The 18,497-nt window shown below is 47.3% G+C and overlaps 1 protein-coding gene and 1 long non-coding RNA gene across 10 annotated transcripts in view; one reads left to right on the forward strand and one right to left on the reverse strand.

Moving 5' to 3' along the window:
* Positions 1-7,557, forward strand: part of MTCL1 (microtubule crosslinking factor 1) — a 114,311-nt gene extending 106,754 nt beyond the window's left edge. For 5 of the 8 annotated variants that reach the window (XM_081561617.1, XM_081561618.1, XM_081561611.1 and 2 more), the window contains 2 exons: positions 107-1,580; positions 6,409-7,557. In XM_081561617.1, the coding sequence (XP_081417743.1) occupies positions 107-1,580; positions 6,409-6,603 (1,669 nt within the window). In that variant the 3' untranslated portion in view covers positions 6,604-7,557. Of the gene's footprint in view, positions 1-106; positions 1,581-4,126; positions 4,260-6,408 lie in introns of those variants that run through there. The other 3 variants (XM_081561613.1, XM_081561615.1, XM_081561616.1) reach the window with 2 other exon arrangements.
* Positions 1-18,497, reverse strand: part of LOC145534335 (uncharacterized) — a 67,378-nt gene that overhangs the window by 888 nt on the left and 47,993 nt on the right. Inside the window, exons 2-5 of one of the 2 annotated variants that reach the window (XR_014074474.1) lie at positions 5,409-5,669; positions 5,117-5,244; positions 1,757-1,955; positions 1,433-1,477 (exon numbers count right to left, since the gene is read on the reverse strand). This is a non-coding gene — a long non-coding RNA (uncharacterized LOC145534335). The remainder of the gene's footprint in view (positions 1-1,432; positions 1,478-1,756; positions 1,956-5,116; positions 5,245-5,408; positions 5,670-18,497) is intronic. The other variant, XR_014074475.1, reaches the window with a different exon arrangement.

An 18,497-nucleotide genomic window follows, 5' to 3' on the forward strand; every position in this document is an offset into this window, starting at 1 on the left:
ATCAGGCACGGTGCACACAGGCAGGCCACGGGCTGCACTGGGTTCGGGGTCGCGGGGCCATGGCTCCCTAGCTGGTGACTCACACCGCTCCTCTCCCCTTCCCCAGGGCCGTGTCCGTGTCGTCCATGTCTGAGTTCCAGCGCTTGATGGATGGCTCTCCCTTCCTGCCAGAGAAGGGCCTGCCTCCTACCTGCAGCAAGGAGGACGTCACCCCACCCCTGTCCCCTGATGACCTCAAGTACATTGAGGAGTTCAACAGCAAGAGCTGGGATGACAAGCCTCCAGACCCCTGGGCGGACAGGACCGAGGTGGGGTGGATAAGGCCCGAGGCCAGCACCGAACCTTTCTCCGACACCACCTGGTACCTCACCACAAGCATCACTCTGACCACGGACACCGTGACCAACCCCGAGCACTGCCAGAAGCAGCCCCCGCGGAACCTCGTCTGTGCTGAGCAAGCTGGGGGGAGGGGGCTGCACAGCCCACCTGCCATCCGGAGGCTGGATGGCATCATGGCAGGGGTCGGTGAGAGCAGGGCCCGAGGGGGCCCTGGGGATGCCAAGGGGGGCCCTTCTGAACATATGCTCAGCAGGTGGCCCTGTGCCCCCTCCAGGCACCCACGAGACTACACAGAGGGGGGGCTCCGGCCCCTCGACAGCACCCTCAGCTTCTCCCCCCTGCACAGCCTGGAGCTGCCCAGAAACCTGAGTGACGACATGAAGGAGGTAGCCTTCTCGGTCAGGAGCACCGTCTGCTCCAGCCCCGGCGAGCCTCTGGTCAAAGACATGGCCTGCCAGACCAATGGGTCCCGGACAACAGGGACACAGACCGTCCAGACCATCAGTGTTGGCCTACAGACAGAAGCCCTGCGAGGCAGCCCACACAAGTGTCTCACACCCAAGGCGGGAGGTGGCGCCACGCCCGCGTCCTCTCCCTCCCGTGGCCTCAGGAACAGGCAGGTGGCCCCCGCCATTGAGAAAGTGCAGGCCAAGTTTGAACGCACATGCTGCTCCCCCAAGTACGGGTCTCCCAAGCTGCAGCGGAAGCCCCTCCCCAGAGTGGACCAGTCAAGTAGCAGGGCCTCCCCGGGGCTGGCCCAGAAGGGGTGCGGCGAGTCGGCCTGGGCCCGCTCCACCACCACGCGCGAGAGCCCCGTGCACACCGCCATGAACGATGGCCTCTCCAGCCTCTTCAGCATCATCGACCACAGCCCGGTGGTGCAGGACCCCTTCCAGAAGGGGGTGCGGACTGCGAGTCGGTCTCGCTCGGCCGAGCCCCGGCCAGAGCTGGGTCCAGGCCAGGACACCAGCCCCAGCTCCCGGGGCCGCTCACCCAGCCCCATTGGGGGTGGCTCAGAGACATGCAGGGAGGAGGGGGGAGAGGGCACGCCCTTGAGGCAGGACTTATCCGCTCCCCCTGGCTACACACTCACCGAGAATGTGGCCCGGATCCTCCACAGGAAGCTGTTGGAACATGCCTTAAAGGAGGAACGGAGGCAGGCTGCCCACAGCCCCACAAATATCGGCAATGACAACCACATGGGAGAAACGGCGGTCAAGGCCGAGCCAGGGTCCATTGAGGTAAGGGAGGTTGAGTCTTCCCCCCGCCATGTCCCCACCACTGGTCTTTCTCAATGTGGGCATGGGGGAGCCTGGGGCTGTGTACCAGGTCACCTGAGTTCAGGAGGGTGCTGGGAGGACAGAATAAGCAGGAACACAAGTCCCGGGCTGCTGCTTAGAAGAGAAACTTGTCTTACCACCACCAGTGATCCTCTGAAGACAAGGAGATGGTGGTCTTTAAGTAGCTCAGGGACTGACTCAGGTCCTCTGCTCTGGCTCAGTGATCCATGGTTGTCTGTTCATCTGGGCTTTTCACCTGAGGTCTTATTTGCCTTCTTTCTGTATGAGTTTGTGTCCTGGGATCGTGTGTGCACAGCATCAGGCTTTCTGCTCCAGCTGTGTGAGTGAGGATGAGAGGGTTTTGACAGGGTGGACCCAGGACACCTCCCGTCAGACCTACGAAGAATGTGTGGTTCCCAGTGCTGACTTAAGTGCAGAGAGCAGGCTTATGTCTCACATATCCCATTACCCTCTCTGTGTGCAAGAGTTCTCTGAGCAGTAAAACCAGGTGAGACAAGGGGATGAGGTCAACAGCATGCCTTCACACAACTAGATTACTGTCATTATCCCCCTTACACCTCACCTATTGTTATCTTGCTACCTGTGACCACACATTAAATTACTATTATTATTAAATTATCACACATTACTATTACATTATTATAAGCCCCTTAAGGTTATTCACAATTCCACATGTGGTATAATTGGACCACACCACTTAAAATATCAATTCCTGTTTCCACAGCAGGAAAGAGCAAAATAAACAAAGTCAGATGATAATGCCAGGCATGAAAATAGTGGGGCTGGAGGATATTTCCAGCTCTTGGTCAGACACCCTTGTGTATAGACCTGGGGGAGGCCTGACCCACTAGGAAGCCAGCTGCAAAACCTCCCCAACAGTGGAGTCCAGACACCTATGGGCATTCTCCAGGCCCGGCAGACAACAGATGGCAAAGGTGAGACAGACACTCTCTGGCTGCTCCCTCCAGAGATCCTGCAGCTCCAGCTGCACAGGAAAGGCAAGCTGAGGAGAGGAAGAGGTGTATTTCTTTGTGTCACCTGAGCCCCCCTGCCGTCCACACGTCCCACAGAGGGATAAGTAATGTGTGGCTTCCCAGTGTAACTCAAAATACAGAGTTAAATCTGAAGTAGATGAAACCATGTGAAATTGCCAGTGAACTTCAGAAATAGCAATGCTACGTGGTTCAACCTGATATTGATCGTCTGTGGCCTACACCTGTCAAAGGTACGTGTCTTTGTGGTAAAGCTGTTTGTGTGCTCTGAGGAGGCGGCTGCATGTTCTCAGGTGACAGATGGTGTCTTCTGCGGCCTTCTGTCACCCCACCCCTCCCTCAGCAGGGGTTAAACCACCCTCAGGTAAGTGGTTTGCTGCTGCAGGGGATCTAGCAGGGAGAGTGCCCCATCTTCTGGGACTGAGATCTTGGTCCCAGAGCATTACTCGGCTTGGCTGCAGTGTTTATTTGTATTGGAGACAAAATAGGTTTCATTTTGGGGGCCAAAAATGCTGAGTCACAAATGAATGTGAGACTATAAAGGGAATGGCTCAATAATGGGATCACACCACTCAGACACAAAGGTAGCTTTATCTGCATAAAGCCATGCCCCACCCTTTGGTCCTCCATAAAGTCTCTTTGCTACCAGAAAAGGTGACGACGGCTGATTTAAAGGGGGCCCAGGGCCAGTGTCAGGGATTCAGACTGGCATGGAGCTCCCTGAGCAGTATTGAGATGTCATGGTCTTTCTTTTCGCTGTGGGAAATAGCTTGTTCTAGATTTCAGAGGATTATTCCTCACCTGAGCTGACTTACTAAATGAGGCCCTCTCTAGATGGTGTGGCAGTTCTGGGTTTTATTTCAAACTCCACAGAACAAGTTCTGTTCCACCCTGCCCTCCTCTGAGCCCATGGGGAATCTTCCCGAGTGCTCATGGTGACTCCAAGACATGATGGTGGAGGACCCCTGGCCAGGAACAGGCACCACGGGAATCCCCCCATCTCTCCTCACGCTCACCCCACAAGCTACTTTCTCCTTTGTTTCTCGTGAGTCGTAGCACGAATGCACAATGCAGACAGAGGCTATGAATAGGAGGGCTGGGGTGGAGAGAGAGGAGAATCTGGACATGTCTCAGTCGAAAATTTGAAGGGAAAGTTTTAGTCTGGGCCTCAGTCATTTGGTCATTGTGACTAAGACAGTCTCACTGTTTAATGGGCTCTGTCTCAAAACCAGCAGTTGCAGGGTATTGGAAATGCTCTGTGCCACAGGGCTGCTCAGGAAGAACAGGAGGACAGGCAGCGGAAGGGAGAGGCCCCTCCTGCGTGGCTGGGTACGGACTGGCCTACGTGCCCACTTCTGCTGAGCCTCACTTGTCTGGATGGCTGTCCCTGGAGCTGCCACCTGGGCCTGTTGACTTTAAACCTTTACTGTTGTTCTTCTTTTAAAGTACTTTCCAACCTACTTCTCTTTTCTTTTGTCTGTCTCTTCTGTCCAGAACCAAACTGTCTTACTAACTGCCCCCTGGGGACTCTAGCCCGCCTCATTCCGTAAGTGCTTTCTTCCTTCTTTCCACTGTCTGCAGAGCTTGTTGTGTAGCTCAGGACTGGCCCAGGGTCCATCTGCAGGGACAGACGGCCAGCCTGAACGGGCCCACGTGCCCCCATACATGCCCCCCGGGTGCTGACTGCTCCGTACAGAGACCCCTCTCCTGTGCAGTAAAGGGACACTGGCCTGAGAGAGGACTGAAGAGCCTGCGGGGTCTGAGCAGAGCATGGTCTGTGCCTGCTCACTGACAAGTGACATTGTGGTGGCATGTGTGCACTGCCATGCTCTGTTTTCAACAACCACACTAGAAAGAAGAAATACAAATGTATCTTGACCTTCCAGGGGTCACCTGACCAAGTGCTCAATAACTTTGTCAGCTTAACACACAACAGTCATTCCTGCCCCAGAACTGCAGAACCACCTTCAGAGCCCCAGCCGAGGAGCATGAGAAAACACCAGCCTTGCTTCCAATCAAGGATAGTTACCTCTCCTTATCCGCTGGCCTTAAATACACCTGGCTCTCAAAGACCAAGCATGTGGCCCATGAAATATGACAGAATGGCTACAGAGGTCCTTTCTAGAAGAGGTGCTCCAAGGACAAGAGCCCCATTACTGCCTGTCTTCCCATTACTGTCGACACTGGCCAGGTGTGTTGAATTCTTACCTTTTTAACTTATTCCACTGCAGGGGCTTCTCAGGAAAAGGGAGCATCCTTTGCTCACAAGTGCTGGTGTGACATGAAGGAGAACTTTGTCCCATTAACGCATGGTCACACAGCCTTTCTTTCCATAGGAATGCACAGATGGAAGTGAAGAGGTGACACAAACAGACCCTTGTCACTCAGCTTCAGCCAGGTAGAAATGAGCTGCAGTGCTGTCCAAGAACCTACTCCAGCAATCTACCCCCACCACACACACTGATACAACACACACACCCCTACCTCTTGAGACACCAAAAGACCCAGAGCAGTAGCAGACTTCTCAACCGCTGTCCCTGTTTCAGTGCTGACGTGTTTTCATAGGCAAGGTCTCTCTGGTTGCCATGGCTTCCATTAGTATAAGAGCTCTGCTGCTGAGGCTCGTAAAAAGTTGCAGTCATGTAAAAAGCCACCAGCAGAATTACCGACATTAGCATCATCGTGTGTCAATGCTTCTTTTCTGCTGGCCCTGGGCAGCGACCACTCCCCACCCTCCTGTGCTCTGCCCAACACCTTCTCCCTGTCTCTTCCTCACCCTGCTGGCTACATGCTCCTCATCTGGTCTCTGCTATGCTCATCACATCTCTTCACATCCCTCCATTTACTTCTGGAGTGGCTCTGAGGGTCCTTGTTCTGTGCTCTTCGGCACAGTGGTCTCCCTCCTGTTGTGCGGGTGTCGTCTGGGTAGACAGAACTCGTTTCCTCCTGCCACAGTTGCCCCACCTTTGTGCCTGCAGATCCTGAGTCTGGGTGTCTGTTGTGCTGGCTGCAGAGTAAGGACGAGTGGCTCAACAGTCTGTAAAACCAAAAAAGGAGCAGTGGCCTTGAGAGGACATATTATATAGGTGACCAGTCCTAGGGTTCTCGGAAGGTGCAGGAGCCCGGAGCACAGAAGCACAAGTGCACTCGGGCTCCCCTGTTTAGATGCTGCTGCCAGTAAGTGTCATTAGATAAAACTGCCTCCAGCAAGGTCTCTGCCTGCAGTGTCCCATCCTATTGTCGGGCTCTCACCCAGTGCCAGTCCATCTGCAACAAGCAGCAGCAGAGCTGGTTTGAAGGTGAGCCCCGCTGCTGATGCAGCCAGATGGCATCCTAGGGCCCTCTGCGGGTGCCCACAGACCAAGGCACAGGGAGGCTGGCCTCCCAGGACTGGCCATGGCAACTGACTAGATGCTTCAGAAGGCTGAACTGATGTGCGTGGCCAGGCGGGAACAGGCCCATGGGGCCGTGCAGACCACTCGCCCCTCTGACTCCCCTTTCCATTCACTGCAGCCCAGTTCCAAAGCCACTTCTATACACACCCATCTCATGCCACGTTTTTATCATAATTTGCTATCTTCCCATTACTGTTGGCAATGGTCATTCGTGTTGAATTCGTAGTCTTTTTTAACATATTCTCCGTGAGCAATGTGTATATTAGCATTCAGACCTGCTGGGCTGTTGCACTTGTCTTAGAGAAGTCTGTGTAGGGGGCGTGCCCTCCTGGAGGACCTGTCCGGCTCGTAACCCTGTCTTTCTCTTCCTCTGCTCTGAAGGAACTACCTTGTTCCGCACTCGCTCCATCCCTAGAGCCTTGCTTCTCCAGGCCCGAGAGACCAGCAAACCGTCGCCCTCCGTCCCGCTGGGCCCCACACCCCCCCACTGCCTCTCCAGCTCCGTCGCCTGGAGAACCCACCTCCTTGGAGGAGCTAGGTGATGAGGAGCCACCTGGGGAGAAGCCACACGTGTGATGCAGGTCGGCATGGATTATCCGGAATAATTCACTGTAATTTGCATAATCACACCTTCGTCATCAACTGAACTCTGCCCCAAAAGGAGAGATCTGATTTTCCCAAGGTCAAAGAATGTTTTTTTTTTAAAAAAAACAAAAACAAAAACACAGCTGCTGAATGTTCAACCTGTGAACCTGAGATGTTTCTAGAATGAAACAGTAAATGTGCCTGTAAGAACTTAATTTTTTTCATAGCTCAGAAAACTATTTTTGTCTCCATCTTTTTTACACAAAGTATATTAAAAAAAGGTAAATATGATATAAATAAATTAAAAATGAAAGTTTTAAAGATGTACATTTAAGAGATTCTGAACACCCTCATGCACAATATTGACTGCCTATCTGTTAAATCTGCACTGTTAACATTTTGCTTTGGTTTATTTCCACATTGAACTAGTGTGTTTTAAGTTAATTTTGTCAGTGTTATTGTTTTTTAAGAATTTTTGAAATGCTTCAGCCTGTCGGATTCAGTGAACTTTTTGTAATGAAAAAAAACCATGAAGCCGGTAGGACAAGGCATCTCCTGTCCTAGAGGGGAGAGATGGCAGAGTCCTGGAAAGGCACAGAGGCCACAGCTGGGCTGCAAGTCCACCTGCTCCTCTTGACCTGCACGTCTCTGGGTGCATGTCCATACCCCTGCTGTGGTCTCAGCCACCCCTGTGAGTCCTCTCCCGCCATGACATCGTGTGACTCCCTTGTACTGTACTGTTGGTGTTGTCTTCTTGCATTGACGGTACAATAGCATTTTAAAATTACTGTTAGAAGACTAACTGGCAATACACAGTGTTTACTCCAAATTTTCTTGTTTAAGGAAAAACACCACAAAAAGTCACGAGCATACCAAATGGAAAGAGGGTGGTACCTCAGCATCTGTATGAGGTAATGATGAAGAAATAAAGTGTTTACAAAACGGCGCCTTTCCCAACCTCTTGTCTCAAGCACCCTCCACCTTAGTTCCTAATGGCTCATGCAAGTTTCCCCTGGAGAGAGGACGGGGGTGGGGGCCACGGGGGGAAGGCGAATCAAACAGCCACTCGTATCTGACTGGGATGCACTGTGAGTGCATAATGGCCTTGCAGCCTCTCTGCAACAGTATCTTAGGATTAAAAGGTGACTTCATTTTTGCTAAAAACACCAAAATGGATGGGTGAGGGGGTGTGAGGAAACAGGTTACCCACAGCCAGGATGTGCCTGCCCACTCCCCTCCCTGGAAGAGGGGAGAGGCCATTTCCACTCTGCACTGAGGTGCAGCTGAGCTGTCAGACTGACAGACCAGGAGCTTATGACGTGGTGGTGCTGGTGAAGACAGAACTGCTTCAGGCCAAAGCTTCTAGCTAAAATGTTTCAGCAGCAAATGGGCTAATGGCTTAAGCTCTTCCCAGCATTACCACAGTTCCATTAAATATTTTTTTTAAAAAAGTTGGACATTGGAGCCTGCTGTAGTAGCTGTGGAGAACAGCCTGACAGTTCCTCAGGGAGTTAACCGGTTACCATGTGACCCAGAAATCGCACCACAGGGTGCAGGCCCAGGGAGAAAGCTGGGCCTTAGACTGGACAGGTATTTGTTCACCCACGTTCACAGCAGCTTTATTCACGGTTCCAGAAAGTGGAAACCACCCAAGGGTCCATCAATGGTTCATCCACACACTATTCAGCCTTAGGAAGCAAGGAGATTCTGGCACCTGCTGCAGTGTGGATGAACCATGAGGACACTATGCTGAGGGCCATTAATGAGTCACAAAAACAACAAATGCTATATGATTCCATTTACATGAGGTACCCACAGTAGTCGAATTCATAGATACATGAAGTCATGGTGAGCAGGAGTTGGGGAAAGAATGAGGATAGTTAGTGTTTAATGGGTGCAGAGTTTCCGTTTCGGAAGATGAAACGTTTTGGTAATGGATGGAGGTAATGGCTGCTCAACAATATGAATGTACTTGATGCCACTGAGCTCTACACTTAAACACCACTAAATGGTGAGTGTTGCATGTATTTTACAACAGTAACAATTTTTAATGCAAAAGGTAATACTTAACCCCACAGACACTCACTGCAAGTTGACAAATATTTCTTTCCCGTTCAGCCTCTGCCCACTGTGAGTGATGGGAGGCGCATTATCACTTCCACTTGGGAGCAAGCAGGCAAGCTGCTGGTGGTCATAACTGGGAAAGCGCCAGCATCCAGCGCAATTACAATCCGGGACACACACACATCAAAGCTGCCCTGTGCGGCTTTGTTCTCACAAAGGATCCTAAGAGTTGGCAGCCCTGGCCCCCAGAGGCTCTCACTAGTTCAGCAACTCCGAGAGAAAGAGGATCTCTTAGCAGCTGCACCAACAGAAGCCCCAGGACCGAAGACTCTCATGGGTCTGCTCTCATTTACAATGTCGCACCCTGAGATTGTCACCACCAGACTGGTCCAGCAAAGGAAAACCACCAGGGCGGTAAGAATAGAGAAAGGGTGACTGGAAGGCAGGGAAGGCTGGACATGATGGTGGGGGCCCCCCTGGAATCACAAGGAGAGGTTCTGGTCACCACAGAACTGCTCTCTGCCTGGAGATGAGTCCCAGACACAGAAACAAAATATAGAGATAGTACGGTGTAAATCCTAAGTGGGGCTTGAGCTGGACTGGAGAGGAAGAGCAGGATTAACTGGGAAGGCAGGAGAGATTGTCAGGGGTGGGGGAAGAGGAGTAGAGGTGTGGGGAGGGGCAGATGAAGACCTGGCACCCAGACAGTGGTGTGGGCACTGCTGGAGGAGAGCCTGCAGGGACGTAGCCAAGTCAGCGGCACCAGTGCCTCAAAAGTGGTTTGGAGCCTCTCTGACCATCCAGTTCTCTAAGGGTCGGGCATATGTATTCTTGAATCCATTTACTGTGGAACCACTCCAACTTTTGCATGGGCAGGACCGGAGGATGAAATTAGTTTCTACTCTCCCGTCCAAATGGAGTGAGGCACAAAGTGGGTAAAGAGCAGCTGCTTCTCTGTTCACGTCCCCACCCTCCGTCCCTCATGTGCAATTTGCTCTTACGTCCTAAACAAAGAGGCAGAAGCAGATTCCTCCAAGCCAGCTAAGAGCCCTCACACCCGCCAGGCGTGCCCTGCCCAATCCTTGCTACATTAAGGTTTTCAGTATTATGTGTCTTTTAAAAATATATATCTGTGCGAATCATAATTCTAATTCCCTTTAGCACATCTGTGTCTCACTCACTTTACTGAGCTTGTCAGAGTTATGCATATTTATTCTGTCCAAAAAATAGCTGAGAAGTGCAACTATCATTTTCTATTTTCTAATTCATTGATTTTTTTAAGTTGTGGATTTTAACTGTGTTTTAAAAACCATTTTAAAGTATCCGATCCCGTGGGATTTGGAACATTCACAATGTTGTACAGTCATCAACACTGTCTAATCCCACAACATTTTCATCACCCTACAAGGAAATACACATTAAGCAGTCCCTCCCCGCAGCGCCTGGCACCCTCGGATCTGTTTTCTGTCTCTGTGGATTTGCCAATTCAAGACATTTCATGTAAATGAAATCGCAATGTGAACATGTCTGGCCTCTTTCACCTAGCCTGTTGTCATGGTTCACCCATATTGCAGCCTGTCAGTACTTTCCTTTCAGAGTTGAATAATATTCCACTCTATAGAATACTACATTTTCTTTATCTGTTCATTTTTAAAACAAAAGAAAATGCTTTGTTTACCTTAAATAGCCTTGATGATTCCCCAAAAGGAAGCAAGTCACAGTGAATAATCAAGACACTCAGTTCAGTTGCTCAGTCGTGTCCAACTCTTTGTGGCCCCATGGACTGCAGCACGCCAGGCTTCCCTGTCCACTCAGTCAATTCGCAAATTTGAGGCATTGCGGTGTCTCTAACACAAACACAGTCATTTCCCTGGGCCACCACTACATGTTATACTTATGCTTTGTCTGCCTTTAGTCCTCTCAGCACCATTCTTTGAGGCAGCATGCACCGGAAACCAGTATAGCAGGAACTCAGGCTGAGTCATAAGCTAGTTGGCCATCTAAGTGAATCTGATGACATCAGTCTTTAGTAAACTCTGGGCTATTCCACTCAGACTCGAGAAAGCTGGATTTGAATCCTGGTTTGAACACGAAGGACTGCAATCTTAAAGGGCCATCTCTTTAAAACTCATTTGAGTGATAGCAACAGTAATACGTAATTCCCAGGGCATATAAGGATTAAGGTTTATTGTGTACCTACTGTGTGCAAGATCCTGTGCTAAGATCTGCGAACAGCAACTTTCAACCAGGACCAAACAAAACAGAAAGAGGCTCCCTGCTCTCTCACAGCTTATGTCCTGTGATGAGAGACCAGAGTAAACAGGTGTGAGTGTGATGGAGAACAGTGAGCTAAAAGGCTTCCCTGGGAGAGACCCCATGAACTGAGGTCTGGGCAAGAAGCAGCTGTCAGGCATGCAGATGATGTAGCTGGTGAAAAGTGGTGATGAAGAGCTGAGCCTGTGTGTCCCTGGAAGTGAAGGATGGGTACTGTGACCTGAGGGGGGCGGGCGAGGCCTCACAGTACACAGGGAAGGGGGAATTTTACACTGCTGCCAAGTCACTTCTGTCGTGTCTGACTCTGTGCGACCCCATGGACTGCAGCCCACCAGGCTCCACTGTCCCTGGGATTCTCCAGGCAAGACCACTGGAGTGGGTTGCCATTTCCTTCTCCAATGCATGAAAGTGAAAAGTGAAAATGAAGTTGCTCAGGCGTGTCTGACTCTGTGTGACCCCATGGACTGCAGCCTACCAGGCTCCTCCGTCCATGGGATTTTCCAGGCAAGAGTACTGGAGTGGGGTGCCACTGCCTTCTCCGAAATTTTACACTAGGTCAGGGGGAAATCCATGGAACTATATTAAGCAAGGAAGGAACTTTCTAGAACACTACTGTGATATGAGGATAAGGTCAGGCCAGAATGAAGGCTTCCCGACAAATGGCTGCTGTGCTGACCCACAGCAGCCTTGCTGGTAGCTCCAGGGTTTCTGCTGCTGTTATTGTTAGCACCGCGCAACCAGGCTGGCCACAGGCTGCTCATCGAGGGCTGGGTTGTAGGACCTGCTGCTGAGGCTCCCACAGGGCCCACCGCCACACTCCAGGATCTACCGCAGCTGTTCAGATAAAAACCAAGCTAGGCCCTCACTGGCTCTGCAGCTGCCTCTCAGGCTGGACCAACAGCCCTGTGAGTGGCCTTGGATCAAGAATAGGCTCCTCTCTTAGCACCCTACCCTTCCAGCACAAAAATCACACAAGCTTCCCTTTCCTGTTCTGTTTCAAAGGTCTGCTTCTCCAAAAAGAAGCTGGTGCTTCTAAGCTATAGTCAGTTATCTGCCATTTAGTAAGAATGGGTTCCCACTCTTTAAAGTTGTCTTTATAAGGGGACCACAGAGGACTCTGGGTATTTGGATAGTGTGGGAGGGTTGGGGAGGCATCCAGTTATAAGCACTGCACAACATAATATAAAAGTCAGATAGGAACAAAAAGATAGCCGACTTTGTTTATTCTAGGCTCAGTTCTGTCCATTACACTGAATGAACCCAGTCCATTTCAAAGATAGAAGCTTCTGTAACTTCCTAGTGAGCTAATAAACAGGGCACCAGGAATCCAAACTTCATAATCCTCATAGTAACCCTGGAACAAATATACCACTCATTTATTCATCAACTCCAGTCTTCCCTATACAGGTGATTTTAACTGATTAAAATACAAAGTGCTGAAGATAGTATGATGAAGTGGATGCATCTGAAAATAGATGGTGGAATTATAAATTCTGAGTTCCAAATTTCTGGAGAATGACTAAGCAATAAGCAATTATCTATAAAACTGTTTATACTTATTGAGTCACTTCACTTAGGGGAATTTACCCCAAATAATTCCAGTGACATCACTGTAATTTGTACAACAGATTCACAACACAAATTATATACAAAAATTTGGAAACAGGCTAAACAAGTTATGGTCCGTCCACAGGTTTGAACACTGTGCTTCTTCACCTAGAAAACATTCCTAGTGACCAGAGACTGGATCAACCTGTGGGGACTCAAACATAAATGTCACGTACCTGCTCCCAAGAGGCTCATCCCCTGGTCAACAGTGTCCAACTACCTCGGCTCAAACCCTGCTTCACCACTGTCTACCCAAACACCCTTGGGAAAATTACCTGTGCCCTCGAGTCCGAGTTTTCTGCTCTGCAACGTAAACAATGATCACCTTATAGGTAAGGTATAAGGTCTGGACAGCTAATACTTGTCAAGCACTTAGACTAGATTTGTGAAGTAAAATGATTATATAAATGTCACATTATAAAACAATATAACGTGCTGTAATAGTATATTTAAGTGTAGAGTGAGCGCAGACATGGGACTGATTTTGCCCAGGACTGGGGCAGAGGGTGTGTGGTGGGGGTGGGGCGGGGTGTGGAGAGCAAGGTCTAGGAAGACCTCATGCTGATCTGTTTGGGAAGAGTCTTGAAGGAAACAATGAGGAAAGAGACTGAAAAAGAGAACTTTCAGAAGGACTGCCTAGGTTGTACATGTAACACTCCTTTGAGGTTTCTGAAGAGAGGTTCCAATTTATTTTCAATTACTTTTGTATACTGAACTGGTATTTTCACTGAATGTGACACCATGCCACGCTTTATTAGAGAGAAAAGCAAAGGGTGAAAAAGTAGCTCACCCATCCTGACCCCCAGGACCCTGCCACCCACCTCAACACAGTAATCCCATAGTAAGGGCTGCCCTAGCCAAAAAGCAAGTTACCCCTTCCAAGGCACCCATCCACTATGGCATTTCATAGGAAGAGTCACTCTGATCCACTAAAAGACTCTCACTGCTGAAGCATTAACAGTGACACCAGGAGCCACACTGGCACTGTCTTCTTGTGGTTCACGCCTATCTGTGAGCTAGAATCCAGACAGGTGCCAACATTCTCAAGGCAGTGCTAGTAAAAATGAGATACATATGAATTTTTCTGTGTAGTCACTAGAACTGTTCATGATTAGTCCACCTACTTCTGAGCACATTATAAAAATCACCCCCATTTCCCTTGAAGTTAGGCGTGGCTTTTTGCCAATGAAGTATGAACCAGAGTCACATATGTCACTTTGTGCTGGCAGTTTTAAGAGCCAATACATCACTTGCTATGTTGCTTTTCTGCCTCAGTGGTTGAGACACCACTGACCCTTCATCTGGGCCTCTGAGTAGTGCCATACACAGACCCACTGCAGCATGAGGAACAAATAAGTCCTTGTGCAGTACCACCACTGAGAGTTGGGAGCTGTTCATTAAGGCAGCACAACTTAGCCCATCCTGACTGGAGCAACTGTCAAAAAATGGGAATGCATATATAAGTAATATGAAAAAGCAAAAACTACATGATCATCTCAATGGACACAGAAAAAGCATTTGATAAAATTCAACATCCATTTTTGATAAAAATTCTCACCAAACTGTGTATACAGGGAACATAACATAATAAAATAAACCCACAGCCAACATAATACTCAACAATGAAAAGCTGAAGGCTGCCCCACTAAATTCCGGAACACAACAAGGATGCCAACTCTCACCACTCCCATTCAATATAGTACTTTAAGTCCTAGCCACAACAATCAGGCAAGAAAAAGAAACAGAAGGTATCCAAGTCGGAAGGGAAGGGGTAAAGCTGCCATTATGTACAGAAGACATGGTGTCTATACAGAAATCCCTGAAGATTCCACACAAAAACCATTAAAACTGATCAACAAAGTCGGCAAGGTAGCATGACACAAGATTAACATACAGAAACCTGTTGTTTTTCTTTACACTAACGAAATATCAGGATGAGAAAGTTTAAAAAATCCAATTTAAAATCACATCAAAAAATATCTAGGAGTAAAACTAACCAAGAAGGTGAACGACTTACATAATAAGAACAACAGAACACTGCTAAAGGAAACTGAAGACGATTCAAAGAAACGGAAAGATATTCCATGCTTTTGGACTAGACGAATATGGTTAAAATGGCCATACTAAAAAAAAATCTACAGATTTAATGTGATCCCTATCAAAACCACCCATGAAATTTTTCACAGATCAGAACAAATAATATTAAAATTCACATGGAACCATGAAGGACCCAGAGTTGCCAAAGCAATCCTGAGGAAAGAGAATAAAGCTAGAGGTATAACCCTTCCAGACTTACAATACTACAAAGCTGTAGTAATTAAAACTGCCTGGTACTGGCACAAAAACAGACATGGATGAACAGAACAGAAGAGAGCCTAGCAATAAACCCACATATCTACAATCTTCAACAAACGAGACAATAATACACAACGGAGAAAAGAGTGTCTCTTCAGCAAGTGGTGTTGTGAAAGCTGGACAGCCACATGTAAATCAATAAAGTTAGAACACACCCTCACACCTGATACAAAAATAAACTCAAAAGGGCTTAAAGACCTAAATGTATGACAAGATATCACAGAATGTAAGTAAAATATTCTCAAACAAATCACAGCAGTGTTTTCTTAGTTCAGTCTCCCAAGGCTACAGAAATAAAAGCAAAAATAAACAAGTGGGACCTAATCAAACTTATAAGCTTCTGCACAGCAAAGAAAACCATACACAAAACAAAAAGACAATCTACAGACTGGGAGAAAATATTTGCAAATGATGCAACCAACAAGGGCTTAACTTCCAAAATATACAAACAATGCATACAACTCAACAACAAACAGCCCAATGAAAAAATAGAAGACCTAAATAGACATTTCTCCAAAGAGCACACCCAGATGACCAATGGGCACATGAAAAGATGCTCAACATCACTAATTGTTAAAGAAATGCAAATCAAAACTACAAGGTACCACCTCACATTAGTCAGAATGACCATTAAAAAGTTTACAAATAACAAATGCTGGAGAGGATGTGGAGAAAAGGGAACCTTCTTACACTGCTGATGGAAATGTAAATGGATGCAGCCACTATGGATGTTCCTCAGAAAAGCAGAGTTGCCATATGATCCAGCAATTCCACTCCTGGGCATATACCTAGATAAAACTATAATTCAGAAAAGATACATGTATTCACTATGTTCACTGCAGCACTGTTTACAATAGCTAAGACACGCAAACAACCTAAATGTCCATCAACACAGATTAATGGATAAAGATGTGGTACATTTATACCACTGAATATTATTCAGCCATCAAAAAGAATCAAATACTGCCATATGCAGCAACAAGGACAGACCAAAAGATTATCATACTTAAGGGAAGTAAATAAGAGAAAGACAAATACTATATATCACTTACATGTGGAATCTAAAATATGACACAAATCAACAAAACAAAAACAGACTCATAGAGGACAGGGAGTGGAGGATGACTGAGAGTTTGGGATAAGCAGATGCAAACTATTCTATATAGGAAGGATAAACAATAAGGTCCTATTGTATAGCACAGAGAACTATATTCAATATCCTGTGACAAACCATTATGGAAAAGAATGTGAGAAAGAATGTGTGTATGTGTGTGTGCATATATATATATGTATGTATACAATTGAGTCACTTTCCTGCACAGAAAAAATTAACACTGTAAATCAACTATACTTCAATAAAATCTTTTTTAAAAACGTAAACCTTTAAAAAACATCTACAAATAATAAATGCTAGAGAGGGTGTGGGATAGAACCCTCCTATACTCTTGCTGGGAATGTAAATTGATACAGCCACCACGGAAAACAGTATGGAGGTTCCTTAAAAAAGTCGAAATAGAGCTACCACATGATCCTGCAATCCTATACATATATCCCATATATATATCCCCAGGCATATTTATGGAGAAGTGAAAGTGTTATTCGCTCAGTCCGACTCTTTGTGACCCAATGGACTGTTGCCCACCGGGCTCCTCTGTCCATGAAATTCTCCAGGCAAGAATACTGGAGTGGGTTGCCATCTTCTTCTCCAGGGGAACTTCCCCACCCAGGGATCAAACTCAGGTCTCCTGCATTACAGGCAGATTCTTTACGGTCTGAGCCAAATCATAATTAGAAAAGAAACACACACCCTGTTCACAGCAGCACTGTTTACAATGGCCAAGACTTGGAAGCAATCTAAACGTCCACTGACAGATGAATGGATAAAAAAGATGTGGTATATATACACAATGTAATATTACTCAGCCATAAAAAGAATGAAATAATGCCATTTGCAGCAAAATGGATGGACCTAGAGAGAATCACACCGTGTCAGTTAAGACAGAGAAAGACAAATATCATATGATATCACTAATATGTAGAATCTAGATTATGATATAAATGAGCTTATTTATAAAACAAAACAGAGACTCAGACATAAAAAACAAACTTATGGTTGCCAAAGAGGAAACAGGGAGAGATGAATTAGCAGGAGTTTGGGATTAACATATACATATTATTATATATAAAATAAACAACAGGACCTACTATATAGTACAGTGAACTATATTCAGTATCTTGTAATAATGTAATGGGAACGAATTCATGCAAATATATTCGTTCCCTGTAATGGGAACGAATCCAAATAATTACATACACACACACATACATATAACTGAATCACCTTACCATCCACCAGAAACACATTATAAATCAACTATACTTCAATAAAAAATAAGCACACATTAAAAAAAAGAGAGATCAAATTTTCATAGCATATAAAGCTGCTACTTCATGTTAACAGATTTTAAAGCTATGCAAAGTTATTTTCTTACTGAATAGAACTTTCAGTTCCTTTACCTCAGAGGATAGACTTTATTACTGAACTTAACTGACTACAGGGATAAAGCAAAAGCGAACAGCTCGAATATTCCAGTGACACTGCTTCCTGCCCCCTTCCCTTTTCTTTCCAGCTACATCTGCTGGAAAAGTCCAGACGGAGTTCCTCCCCTGAGCCAGCAAACTCAGACAAAGGTGAAGAGTGGCTTTCCTAGGGAATTACAAGTGCACGTTGAAAATGACTGTAAAAGTGTCCTCACCAAGCCCTCATTTAATATATAATTTTAACCATGGCAACCATTTTCAGAGGGTGCTTCCCCTGAAACTTAGCACAATGGTCTCTGCCTCACAGCATTTTAGAGTCGCCCGGAGTAACTTAAGGCCCTTCCCAAATTAAATCAATCAATCCCGTGGGCGTATCCATCAGTATACTTAGATGGGTCCCCTGCAGGTCTGGGCAGCCAAGATTGGGAACTATGAATGCCAGCAGAGCAGAAGTGCTTAACCTAGACGTCCCCAAACCTTACTGCACACTGGGGTCACCCGGGGGCCTTCAGAAACTCCATCCCCACCTCCCGCCCCAGACCTCATGATGTAATTGGTCTGGGGCGAGACCTGGGCACTGGAATTTTTTAATGAATTAATCCCCTCTGGAATTCATTCTATTCTGCAGCATTGTTCAAGAGCCCATCTTAACCACACGTAAGAGCTCAGGGGCTGAGTCAGAGAGACGTGGGTACAGCACGGTGCAGTCATGGGCATGGTCCTCACCCTGCCAGGGGTTTGGTTTTCTACTTCTGTGAAGCCGGAATCACAGCACCTACCTCACAAAGTGGCTGTGAGGACAAGAGGCGCAGTGAGTTAGCACACGGTCTGTCAGAGGACACTTTTTCTCGAAACAGCATCGTCTCATACAGACTAACAATCTTGAAAATCAAGGTAACTGTCCTAACGTCATAGTTAAAGGCACCGGGAAGCCAGACTCAGCTTGGGCATCCCTGAGTAGAGGGGCTGCAGGGGCCCACCAGCACAGCCTGCCCACAGAGCGAGTGGGGTTGAGCTGGCCCTGCTATGGGACTTGCTTAGGC

This window comes from Giraffa tippelskirchi, chromosome 14 (assembly GCF_054371585.1).
Source record: "Giraffa tippelskirchi isolate mGirTip1 chromosome 14, T2T-mGirTip1v1.2.pri, whole genome shotgun sequence".
Lineage (NCBI taxonomy): Eukaryota > Metazoa > Chordata > Mammalia > Artiodactyla > Giraffidae > Giraffa > Giraffa tippelskirchi.